At 34.5% G+C, this 14,111-nt stretch overlaps 1 protein-coding gene across 2 annotated transcripts in view; it reads right to left on the minus strand.

The window, feature by feature from the left end:
- Positions 1-4,577: 4,577 nt before the first annotated feature.
- The window catches only part of FBXO8 (F-box protein 8), a 43,692-nt gene continuing 34,158 nt past the window's right edge, over positions 4,578-14,111 (minus strand). For both annotated transcript variants that reach the window (XM_072622597.1, XM_072622598.1), the window contains exons 4-6: positions 10,726-10,844; positions 6,752-6,948; positions 4,578-5,209 (exon numbers count right to left, since the gene is read on the minus strand). In XM_072622597.1, the coding sequence (XP_072478698.1) occupies positions 5,022-5,209; positions 6,752-6,948; positions 10,726-10,844 (504 nt within the window). In that variant the 3' untranslated portion in view covers positions 4,578-5,021. The remainder of the gene's footprint in view (positions 5,210-6,751; positions 6,949-10,725; positions 10,845-14,111) is intronic.

Genomic DNA, 14,111 nt, shown 5'->3' on the forward strand with positions numbered 1-14,111 from the left:
TCTAAGGAAAGGACTGTGAATGAATTAATGCAAGATGTAAATGGAATAAGGAAGTATAACACAGATATGGAACCTGGAAGCAAAACAATGGGGTTAACGGAAGGTTATCTTGACTGAAAATGACACTGGGACTGGCAGCAATGGTAGAAAGGCAAGGTCAAGAGATGTGGCAGGACACCAGGGTGGCTATGAGAAGAGAGTGGACAAGAAAAGCAGCTGAGGTGTCCTCATTATTTGTGGCATGTGCTGAGAAGCTCCAAACATTCTCTATTGTCTTGTTTGAGTCAGTGAGGTAATTCCCCACCTCAATTTGTTGAGGAGACAGGCTAATTAGGATGTGATGAAACAAACTTTCTTTCCTTTTGTGTTGAAGGCATAGAAGTGAAGAGTGCAAAGTGACTGGATTTAGGAGGGGTTAGCTGTACTAAATGGTGCCAACAATAGTTGTTTCTTGATTTTATTTTTTATTTACTTTCCATCACTTTATGCCCTTTGCTTTACTGTGATGGCATGTGGTTTATTGCAGTTGATCCAGTGGAGGTGGAAAAGGGGGAGATTCAAGGAAATGGGAGTGGGTTGTACTAATCTGAGTATGACAGACCCTTTGTACATGACCTTGAGTACATGACAGACAGCACTTTCTACCTGCTGCCCAGGCTGGTTTCAGCTGCAGAGAACCAGATGGCCCTCCCAGGATAAGCTCATCTTCCCTAATCTCAAAACTATGGTGCTAACTCAAGCCTTGATTGATACCATCTCAACTTCCTCTCTCCTCTGATTGAAGGACCAGAGGGTAAGCAGGGTCTCTTTTGGACTCTTTTTAATTGTTTCGATTATTAATTATTTTTGCTTAGCACAGTGCCTGGAACACAATAAGCTCTTAATAAATAAATGTTGATTGGATTGGGTTGTATTATTGGACCCAAACAGTTAAAGCCATGAAGCCATATACTTGAATCAAGAACAATTTTTGTCATGGCCTACAGTGCAAGAAACTGGACTGGTGACATGGGCTAAAATCTTTAATCTTTCAGTTTCAAAGAGGCAGGAATAATAAGAGCTAATCTAATAACAGATAGTACTTATAAAGTGCTTTAAGATTTGCAAAGTGCTTTACAAATATTATCTCACCTTATCCTTACAACTTTGGGAGATAGGTGTTAATATTCTCCCTATTTTACAGATGAAGAGACTGATGCACAGAAAGGTTAAGTGACTTGCCAAGGGTTAACCAAGCTAGGAATTCCCTGGACCTGCATTTGACTCTTCTACCTTGACTACAAGTCTGACTCTGTGTCCACTGTGCCATCTAGCTACCTGAGAAAAGTGAAATGCTATGCAAAGTTGTCCTCGACTTGGTTTATGAACTAAAGTTTATCAATGTAATTCAGGGTGTGTAAAGGATACATACCTAAGAACTCACTGACGGAAGATTTAAAATCTTTTTGAATCCTAACAAATAATCTAGGTAGAGTTTGTGAAAAATAAGCGGTCACCGGCATGCTAAGCACACCTCTAAGAAACTTCCTAGTGTTTCTGAGTAAGTACCTTGTGTAGCTCAAATTTTTTGTAATGCTGAAATTAGAGGGAAAAATGGTCATTTAAAAAACTATGTTATGACCATGAAAATATCTCACAAAAGATGTATAGTCAATGACCAAAGACAATCCCAAAAAAGATTTATAACTCAAACCAAACATAGCTCCTCCATATACATGGGTTCTGTATCGTCTTCCAAGCTTTAATGTGAGCATCCTATCAAACAGGGCTTCTTAAACTTTTCCACTTGCGACCCCATTCAATGCTTCTTAAACTGTCACTATGGTGACCCACAGTTAACTCACACTCCCTTTGCAAACTCCATCACTTCAGTTAGCATCTCTAGTTATACAGCACACTCCAAAGTCCAAACTTGACTTTATTGTTTCAGAACTGCATTTCCTATAATCTGGGCTTTGTATCCTAAATCACCTGCAATCACTGAAAAGAGATTCACCTAGGAAAAACTCAGTGTGAAGAATGGGTATTCCATAAATTATGACATGCAGTTTTATGGCATAGACATTGCGTTATTACACAAGTACATATGTCGAGGTCCTGCAGACACACTGAGCTGGGTCCAGAATTGAACAGGGAGATAAGTGTACTGGATTTTATTGGGGAAATTGTGTTTCATTTTCAATGACCTCCATTTGCTTCCTACAGCAAAACTTATTTTATTAGTATAAAATATTTTCCTCGTGATGCTACATGACTACATATCATAGAATACCATTATCTTGTGAAGAATATGCAGCAACATAAAGGTACATGATGGGTGTAAGTAGTATGCCATGTATTACCAACCATTACTTGCCTGAAAGAAGTGGTATAAAAAGAACTCATCAAATTTTGCTTTACTAGACAAAGAAGTGATTTATGCGGCAAAAACTAGACATAATATATGGACAGCCCTTGGTTGTCCTTGGAGAAGAACTACAAAAACAGGTAAAAGGTATACAGGATGAAAAGGCATGGAATAGCTATAATTTGCAATAGTGGAGGGAGTACTCACTCTAATTAGTTTCCATATAATACCTGGAAATATGCAGCCCTTATTAAATGTTGATTTATTGTTGGCTGACATCTATCAAAGTATTGCCCTTGCAGTGTACCTGAAGGCCAGATTTGGACAACTGAGGTTCCCATTTTGACCTAAATGGTTTTTTCCTACCATTCCATTCCTCTAAAATAAGCAAAAAACAAAAAAAAAAACCTGCCCATCAATCTATAATGCTGTTAAAAATCTAGATGCTATCTCCCCCACCTTTTACAGATTTTTTGGGGAGGTAGGGATAGAAGGGACGGAAAGTTTTAAGTGGTGCATCTCAATATAAAAAGATACACACACACACACACACACACACACACACACAGTTTTAGTGAGTAATCGAATTATTAGTAATTACTTGGCAACTTCCATCTTCTCTTTCAGTGCTGGAAGCTAGAAGCATCTTGATGAAAGCTCCAAGGAGACTAATTAGACTAAAGCTCCCCATTCCCTCCAGCTCCACCCACCTCTCACACAGTTACAGGACATTAATCTCCACCAGTGAAGAGAAAGGCCCATACCAACAGGCTTTGGGACTGGGTTACCTATGGTGTTTAAGGTTTGTAAAGTTCTTGACATACATGATCTCATTTGATCCTTATAATCCACAGAGGTAAGTGTGATGTCTATCTCCATTTTACAGGCGAAGTAACTTTAGTCACTTGCCCAGGTTCATGCAACTAATATTTGACAGAATTCAAACCCAGGTCTTACTGACCCCAAGTCTGGTACTTTACCACCCACATCACCCTCCTGCTCATAGGACTTCAGCTTTATTTAACCTCTCTCAGGATGCTCCACAAAATAAAGACATTAGCTAGTCTCAGACCCTATGAATCTATAACTCTGACCTGTATAGTTCTTGTTTTAAAGTGTTATATTTTCTAAGAAATGCTAATATATTTGTGGCATAGATAACTTACCATTAACTAAAATAATCTGATTAAATGGAATAACTCACTTCCTAACCAGATTGAAGTGACACTATTTCCCTTTTGAAATATCACTGGCAAGAGGCTATCAGAGAAGATAGTAACATTTGCCAAATTATTTTAAAGATGGTCAAGAGAGATTTAATATGCTACTCAATGAATATTTTATTCTGACTCATTCAAGTGCTGAGGAAAAGAAATTCTTTAAACACAGATGTAGTCTATGCTGAATAAGAATGTTATAGCACAAGTTAAGTTACAGTTAAGTTTTTTTTTTTTAATCACAGGATGTATCTGTATGGAACAGAAAATTTAAATGCTATTAAGCTGTAAATTCCAAGAGGGCAAGGATCATGTCTCATGTAATTAAAACGTATTACTCAATATCTAGCTGCTCAGTACTCTTCATCAAGCAGGTGCTTAACTAGTGGTTTAAAAGTTGAATTAACAAAGTAATTATGGGGTAAACATGTCTTTCTCACTCCAGATGTATACATATGTATACATACACATGTACATATGTAGTTATATGCATACACAGTACTTCCTATATGAAAGTATGGTTGGTAATATACTATATAACCTATTTATATCTATCATGTACCTTTATGTTGCTGCATTCATGTGCGCATGTACATACGTGGGAGAGTGGCACCAGACTGGTGATTTCACCAATATTTATCAGAATTTCCAATATGGAAACTCCCATCATATATGCAAATCAGCAGCTCATCTGTAACTTATAGTCTTAGAGTTGTCTAGGTCACTAAGAGGTTAAATGACTTGCCCATGGTAACAAGAGTATTAGAGATAGGGCTCACTCCAGTTTAAGCACTCCAACCAATATGCCCAATCGTGAGTCTACATATGTGTGTACACACACATCCAAGTATATGTACACATATGTGATATAAAATTAATCAGAAATTAGTTCCCTCCTTTCTAATTAAAAAATGAAACAAATATTGCTATTGATGAATCATTCAGAAGTCAGATCTGAATTTTAGAAAAACAATCACAATCTCTGATCAGTAGTAAAGAAATTCAGAACTCAATTTTAGAGAGAAAAGGAAAAACTTTAGTTAAAATACTATACAATAAAATAATTATGATTATAAATCTCTTCAGTTAAATATGTACACATTATGTTATTTTATAAAAGAATGGAACTGGTTAAGATTTCTGAAGCAAATCAAGTGCACAAATTTACCACTTTTTTTAGTGTGTCAGTTTAGACGTTCTTAAATAGCTGTGTCAGACTCTGACTTCTCATGGCTCTGCTTTGTGCAAAATGTAAGGAAAATTAAAAAATTTTGCAAAATCCTTCAGTTCCCATGGTAAATTACTAAAAAAAAAAAAAAAAAGGTAGTATAACACACTTGATTGTATGCGGAGGTTAGAATGACCAGCACTAGTGTAACCCCCATATCTACAAAATAATTCCTTGGGTAGCTTTAGTTGTTTTCACCTTCAAAGCTGAAGTCCTAACAGTTGTGCTTTTATGCAGCCACATGGCCAATAAGGTAGATGTTGTCATAAAGGTGCCCTACAAAATCTTCGCTAATGTTCTGAGCAGCTCGCCGGGTGTTTCGAATAAATTCTCTTTTTGACATTTTGTTCTTCACATGAGGACTAGTGAGGTCAATGGAAAGCAGGATCAAAGAGTAGCACAATACATAGACAGCATCTAAGCAGAAAAAAGAAACATCAGAAATTATTAAAAAGTTTTCAAGATGTGGTCCTGGTCAATAGTCTGTGATTGGAACAAATCAAAAAGCTTTATCTTTTATTTAAAAACAATTTTAGAATTGTTAAAGAACTTTCAGTACAAACAAATTCCAAATGTAAAGTTTTAGAATTAATTTCAAACTTTTTAATATCTCCTTTCAAAAGATGTACCATTCACTTGTAAGGCACATTATTTATTTATGGTATAAATCATACTTTAAAAATATTTATTTATTTAGTTTTCAACATTTACTTTTGTAAGATTTTAAGTTTTAAATTTTCTCCTTCTCCCCCAAGATGGCATGCAATCCGAAATCAATGTTGGTCATCACACCATGTGGCTGTTACTGTGCACAATGTTCTCTTGGTTCTGCTCTCTTCGCTCAGCAACAGTTCATGTAAGTACAGGTTTTTCTGAAGTTTACCTGTTCATCATTTCTTATAGCACAATAGTACTCCATTACATTTATATACCACAACTTTTTCAGCCATTCCCCAAATGATGGACATCTCCTCAATTTCCAATTCTTAGCCCCCACAAAAAGAACTGCTGTAAATATTTTTGCACATGTGGGTCCTTTTCCCATTTTTATGATCTCTCTGGGATACAGACCTAGGAGTGATATTGCTGGATCAAAGGGCAGGTACGGTTTTACTGCCTTTTGGGCTTAGTTGCAAATTGTTCTCCAGAATGGTTGGAATCAATTCACAACTCCACCAACAATGTTCCAATTTTACATTTTCTCCAATATTTATCATTTTCCTGTTTTGTCATGTTAGCCAATCCGATAGGTGTGATGTCGTACATCTGAGCTGTTTTAATTTGTATCTCTTTAATCAATAATGATTTGGAGTATTTTTTCATGACTACGGATAGCTTTAATTTTTTCATCTAAAACTGCCTGTTCATATCCTTTGACCATTTATCAACTGAGGAATTAAATCATGCTTTAAACCCATTCTAATAATTTCTCCATCCCAAATATGTGCAAATATGTTCTATTTATGAAAGAGATTACTGATGTAAATGTCACTCTATAAATACAATTGGAAGTTTTCTTGACTTGACTGTTCTATTAAAAAAGATATAGTGCTATCATGTTAAAATTCCAGCTTGAGAACTTATGCCACTCTAAGGCATGTTTACATGGTAAACATCTTATGGAAAAGTTTTAAAAGGTCTGATATTCAACTGAATGGTACCATATAGAAAACATCTGGATTAATTTCCATTTTAATCCAGCTATGTCATTGTAATATTATAAATTTACAATGTAATTTCTCATCTGATAAATCTTTTTTTTCCATTCTTATCCCCAATAATTTCATTATTTCTCTTGTTAAGAATAGATGTCCCATAGCTAGTTACATAACAGGATTATGTGAAATATTCTCAATATGCCCATACTATGATATCTGTTTAGTTTCTAGTTAGTTGGGAGGTGAGACTTTTTAAGATACCAAGAGGGAAAAAGTAGTAATTTATTATGGAAATTCTTACCAGGACTAAGGCCAAGCTCTCTCATCAAATCAGGGTTACAAGCACAGAATCTATGTGAGAATTTTGTTATAAGAGTTTCAAGATACTCCCCACGTTCTTCAGGGGCATGAATATGTCGAAAAAACTCTCTCAGTGCATTTGGCAAAAACTGATTTCTAAAATTGTGCAATGTCACAAGGTCGTCCAAGACATCTCTCCTAGGAGAAAGACAGAAAGATAAAGTTACAGTTAATTTCTAGTTTTCATTTCCTTATTATAGAAAAAAAAAGTATTAATGAGAAAGATAAATACCCAATTTTTAGTAGAAAATATTTATTTGAAGCCAAAGCTGCTAAATTTATTTAAAAAGCCAAAGGTATGATGTATATAGCTACCACTCTTATAACATATACTAAGCAATTTAAAGTTGTATGCAATGAAAATTTTTGATAAGCCAAAAATTCTAAGGTCTTATCTACATGAGACTGCAGTAAGACAAAACAAAAACAAAACTAAGTGTGTGCACAAATGAAACTAAGAAAAGATGAAGTTTACAATACAAACATAAAAAGCCTGAACCTTCCGTATAAACTGTACACAGTAGTGAAGACCTAATACCTATTTTTTATACATTAGCATCAAGTCCCTTTAACTAACTGAACTTGCTTACTTATGATGGTGTGAAAAATCAATTTTTACCAAATACTTAAGATATTATTACTATGTTAAGATGAAAAGGGATGAGTAATGTGATCTTTGCATAAGGACATTTCTTAGCTAAGAAGTTGCATATATATGCAGTCACATAAAAAAGATAAAGGATTTTTGGTGCCTGTTTTATTCACATCCTACTTTTAAAAAAATTTATTTCAAACCTAAGTACAAAATAAAAAAAAAACACTGCCATGTACACAGCAGAACATGAGAGGATTCAATATAAATCAACAAATTTCCATTTCAAGAAAAGTTATTTAATAAATATTACACTGTTTTCAAAGCTGTCCAGCTTATCTTTGCTTTGTTGTAGGCTTTTTTTTTTCTCTGCTCTGCATTCTTTATTTTATCCTCCTCCCTCTCACCTCTCCCAGAAAGCTACAATTAAGCATTCACACACACACAGCATCATACACAAACACATATTATGTAAGACCGTACTATGTGCTTATTTCCACTTGTCATTTGTTTCTCTGAAGGTGAATACCCTTCATAAGTTCAAATCTTTCCATGTCATCTTAAATCAACCAGCTCATTATTTCCTACACCAAAGCAATATTCCACCAACCTAATCCTATTCTATCTGAGAGATTATCTATGAAAGTTTTTTCCCTCAATTTTCTGCATTCCTTCTATTCTTGAAGGCACAGGCTTTATTTGTACAAGAAAATTTTAATTTGAAATAATCAAAATTATCCATTTCACACTTCAACAATGTTCTCACCTTATAATATGATTTAAGATCTGATACTACTGAATCTGTTTGTTTTATATCTTTTTCCTCCTGGTTTCTTTGAAGTTTCTGATCTTTTGTCTTCTAAATGAACTTTGTTATTATTTTTTCTAACTCAGTAAAATAGTTTTTTTTAAGTAATTTAATTGGGATGACATTATTTAAATAGACTAGTTATTAAAAGTGTAATGAAAAAATTATACTGGCTTTACTACCCACGAAAAATAAATATTACTTCAATTATTTAGATCTAACTTTATAAAAAGCATTTTATGTTCATATTCATATAGTTCCTCTGTTTGTTTTGGCAAGTATAGTCTCAGGTAGTTTATACTGTCTAGTTATTTTAGATGGTTTAAAACAATATTGAATAATATGGCTGACATATAGCAAAATTTCTCTAGTTTTCTCTGTTGATTAAATACAGATAAAGATTTGTGGACACACAAAACCACTAGGACAAGAAGAGCCTTTTTCTTAAACTAAATTTTTATTGATACCCTGTTTTAAAAAAAAATACATTTTTATTGATAATCTTTTGCTTTTTACATGATCAAAATTTCTTCCAGTATTCTTCTACCTCACCCTAAGAGACATGACATATAATAATATTTAGCAAAGAAAAAAATAAAGAGAGACAAAAATCAGCAAAACCAAACAATACATCAAGCATATGCAATATTCCACACCTGTAGACCTCCCACCTCTGCAAAGGCTGGTGGGGGTGTGGGAGTCTTCCTTGGAGTCATGCTTGCTCTTTTCTTTCTGTTTTGAACATTTTCAACTATTTTGTGGTTTTCCTTTCCATTTATGCCATTGCAGTCATCATCTATACTGTTTTCTTGACTGTTTATTTCATTCTGCATCAGTTCACCTAGATCTTTCCACGCTTCTCCAGTCATCATATTCTTCCTTTCTTACAGCACAGTAATGTTCTATTGCATTCATGTACCACAGTTTGGATAGCCATTCCCTACTCAGTGGGCATTGACTTTGCTTCTAGTTCTTTACTACCACAAAAAGTGATGCTATAAACAATGTGCTATTTATGGGGAACTTTTGTCTTATCAACGACTTCCTTGGATATATGCCTAGTAGTAGAAGCTCTGGGTCAAAGGGTATAGACACCTTAATCACTTCATGTGTAACTGATTAACAGGAAAATCCAACAGGTGCTGATGGATGATCTCATCCCCTTCTTCACTAAGCAGACTGAGACTATCTATTATGATCTTTTTTTTATATTCTTTATACCTAAAAACCTCTCTAAGTTCTAAATTCACTCTTTCCATTTTTGGTTATCTTACTTGATGAAGTGATATTTCTCCTTGTGAAAACTAACTCTTCTATTTGTGTCTTTCATCCATTTCTCACCTATCCCATTCTGGGAAATACACATTTGTACAAATGGCATTACTTTCTCCAAGGGCACCAAGGACCTTCTCTCAGTTATCAGTCTTTTTAACCTCTACATCATCTGACATTGTTGACTACCCACTTTCTCTTGACCCTCTCTTTTCTTCTCTTCGTTTCCATGGTATGACTCTTTTCTGCTTATCCTACTTGTTTGGCCATTCTCTCCTGACCATTTTCTCTCTAGACTGTCTTCACCCCTCATTTCTCTCTTATTTTATCCTTTGATGGCTTTACCCACTCCCTAGCCTCAATTCTGGCAAAGATTCCCAACTCTATCTAACCAACCTCAATCTCTTTCTTGAATACCAGTCTCAAATCTCTGCCTGCATAGCTCTAAGGGTACCTTTAACTCAAAATGACCAAAATGTTTGATCCCTGCTGTTAGTTTTATCATTCTCCCAGTCATACATGCAGGAAATTTATTTTTGACTCAGTCTATCTCACTGCACTCAAAGATGTAATCTGTTATCAAGTCCTCTATCTTTGCAATACCTCTTGCATCTGGCCCTTCTTCTCAATTTATAATGCCATTATCCCAATGTTTTTAGCATTTCTCTCATGAACTATTTTGTAAAAGACACTGTTCCTGACAGCTGTCTTTCCTCTGTAAATGCTTTTATTAGAATAATTTTTTTACTACAGTGGTCTCCTGTTTAGCAAACTGAATTCAGTTTATCTAAGGTGATGTGTTAAGAAAGGCTCATTTTATTCTGTGATAAGGTCTTCATCTCCTCTGTCCTAAACTATTTTTTAATAGCCTCTTTTCTAGTCTCCTTGACTCCAGTTTTACTCCATTCCCTTTGCAGAGATGCCAAAAATAATCTTACTAATACTGATGTATGAATTATAACTACTGTTCAAAAGTCTTCAGTTGCTCCTTGTTGCCTAAAAGATAAACTACAAACTCCTTAGCTTAGTATAGAAGATCCTCCACAATCTGATTCCAAAGTATCTTTTATTCTGCCTTGTTTCATTCTGCTCCCTGGACATTATGAATTCTTTAATCAAATTTTATTGTTAAGAACTACCTACATCTAAAGGAAAACTTGGCTCCTGATTAACAGAATTTATGAAAAAGTTTTGTGATTAAAAAAATCATTTGAATTCCCAACTAATTTTTATTTATTTTTACCTTTCATCAAGATAGATTCTCAGCTTCTTCCAATTTAGTGTTCTCGTACAAAAAATAAACTTTGCTATTTCCTTCGGTGAATCATCCAGGATGCCCTTGGACATAAAGTAGTTTACTCCCTAAGGCAGAAACAGACATGGCCAGATGAATAAAACTGTCCTTTAAAACTTTTAAACATGCAAAATACAAGCTAAAACTTAGTAGATTGTTACTATAATTTACGGTTGATATTTTACATGCACTAAAAGGTAGGAAATTCAAAGTTATAGATAGTATAGCAATCTTCTTGCACTTATTTAAATATAAGCTTCCATCTATCTATATATATATATGTATATATATATATATACATATATATATATACAGTTTATATACTGAACAAAAAATGATAATCATATAAAAAGACTAACATTATGTTACCTACTTGAAAATATTTCCCATACCAATCCCCGCCCCCCCCCCCCCCAAAATAGAAAACATGGTACCTGAAGACCAGCTATAAGCAATAATAGACCTTTAAAGGAAAGAGTTTCTAAAATTTTTTTTCTAACTATGTTGAATTGCAGTTTGGAAATGGAAATGCCGAGATATTCTAGCCTACAGATTTGAAGCAGTGTCAGCCAGGTGATGTGCTGGTTTTGAAAAATGCCAAATAGTATCAGTACCTAGCTAGAAATGTAGACACTTATTAAGGCAAAACAATTTCATTATTTTCCTGGCATTTATCTTTGAATTTCCTGACCTCTGCATGCAAAACTTTCAAGAGAAGCATTACCATAGTTTTTATGACTAGATTATTTTTAAAACAACGACAACAACAACAACAAAACAAACACTGAAATGTTCTTATATGTATAAGGAAGTCACATTCAAATAAATGTCTTTTATAGATTTGAATGTGTAGTCATTCAATAAAAGGCAGGTATATTTATTTCAACATGCAAATATCCAGCATACATGCATGCCCATGAATGCTTATGTCTGGATAATAGTAGCCTATGTGTATTTAATTGGTATAAAAAATGATTTATTTTGCATGCATGACATACTGTTTCCACGTATACATTTCTAATTTCTTAGCTATTTCTCTAGCTTAAGAAGCATTTATGTAATAGTTCAGGGTATAGGAATTCACATTTAACTAGTAATTCATGTCTAGGAAATTTTTTTAATCAAAAATAAGGTCCCTCTCCCAAATATTTCCATACCAAATTTTAAAAAGTGATTTTGATAGTAATAAGAAATATTGAGAATATCTGTAAACTAGAATTTAAAAATAAGATATTCTAATATAGATAATTATGTACTTTTATGAAGTACTTTTATGAAGATCCTTATTTATACTTTATTTATAATTTCTTAAAACCAATAAAATACAATTGCTAAATCAGTAGAGAAAAATGGAATAAAGTAAGGGATAAGAAGCACCTGGTACAATACAGCCTAACTCCTGGGAGTCTCAAGGATGCTTCCAAGTTAAGTGATATTTCAGAACAAATGTTGGATGTAGGTATAGAATGTAAGAAGGCCTAAACAACAGATCAAATGACTGGCCTGGAATGAAATTAGCAGCAGTTATCTAAGGCATACATAGTAGAATCTTGAATTAGTTTTTGGTTGCCTATTTCCATCCTCCCCTCCATTAGCAAGAATAATAAGAGAGTTGACTGTATACATAAAAGGCTTCTTGGTTTATTTCACAATTCTATAGTTAAATTCATACTTTAGAAACTTCCTAAGCCCCAATTAATCCAATTGACTAAATTTGTTAGAAAATTTTAGATGCATAGCAATATGGAAAAAGTGTTATTTAAATGACTGCTTATACAGAACTAAATAAATAAGTACAAGATGCCAACTTTTTTTTTTACAAAATTAACATCCTGAAATATTACTAAATGTTTAAACGAAAATATTTAGTTATTATTTAAATTCTCTAATGTTAGCATTACAGCATTATTTAATATTCTCTAATGCAAAAGATGAACAAAAATGTTTCTAATTTACTTTCACACTGATAGGTGCCCAATAATGCTCCATGTATAGCATCAAGTAGGTCTGGTGTTGGTTTGATCTCTGGTTCACAGTACTCCCAAAAGATAATTCTGATAGCATGTTTCAACATGTCAACAACTGACATTCATTTCAAGTAGAATATTTATTAGGGCCTACTATATTCTAGGAGAGTAAAGTAATTTAAATAAGGGGTGACGAGGATAGGCATTTATATATAGGATCTACTATGTGCTAGGCATAAATGTTTTACAAAATATTATCTCCTTTGATCATCAACAATACTGCAAAGTAGGTATTATTTTTATGCCCATTTTACAATTGAAGAAATTGAGGCAGAGGTAAAATAACTTGCCCAGGGTCACACATGGCTAGCAAGTGTCTAAAGATGCATTTGAACTGAAATCTTCCTGATATCTTATGCACTGCACCACCTACCTGCCTCTAAATAAGACACTGTTCCTGCCTTCATGGAACTTACAGTCAGTATGGTGGGGGAACAACATAAACAACCACAGTCTGAGCAGGGAAATCTCATTAATGCCTGGGGTGATCCAGGAAAGTTTCACAAAGGGTTGGTATTTGAGCTGGGATTTTACAGAATATGAAGTCAACAGGTAGAGGGTTAGAAGGGCATTAAACGGAGGATAAACTGAGCTGGGATTTTACAGAATATGAAGTCAACAGGTAGAGGGTTAGAAGGGCATTAAATGGAGGATAAACTGGAGTGGGAAGAGACTTGAGGCAGGCAGACCTGTGAGATGATGAAAGCCTGCATCAGGTTGGTGATACTATCAGAGAGAAGGGGGCATATTTGAGAGGATATTGCAAAGGTGAAATCAATAGACCTAGCCACATATTGGATATGGGATAGCAAAGAGAGAGAGAGAAAGTAGTAGAGGATGACATCTAAACCCAAATCGTTAGCCTGAGGGACTCAGAGGTTGTGGTGTTCTCAACAACAGGGAAGTTAGGAGAGGGGCAGGGTTTAGAGAAAAAGATAATGAGCTCAGTTTCAGACATGTTGAATTTAAAATATCTACGGAATATCCAGCTTGAGATGTTTGAAAGGCAGCTGGAAATGTGAGATTGGAGAGGTTAGGGCAGAGTGGATAGATATGAGAATCAGCACCATAGTGATGATAATTAAATCTAGAGGAGCTGAAGAGATACTACTGAGGAAGAGAGAAGAGAATCCAGGACAGAGTCCTCTAGGACAATCCTGGTTAGTGGGTGTGATCTGGATTAGGAGCTATCAAGAGATTGAAAAACAGATCTGATAGGTTGTAGGAGAACCAAGAGGGAGCAGTGTCCTGAAAACCTGGAAAGAAGAGAACGTCAAGGGTGATGTGGCAGTGTCAAAAGCTGCAGAG

The sequence above is a fragment of the Notamacropus eugenii genome, chromosome 7 (genome assembly GCF_028372415.1).
Source record: "Notamacropus eugenii isolate mMacEug1 chromosome 7, mMacEug1.pri_v2, whole genome shotgun sequence".
Classification (NCBI taxonomy): domain Eukaryota; kingdom Metazoa; phylum Chordata; class Mammalia; order Diprotodontia; family Macropodidae; genus Notamacropus; species Notamacropus eugenii.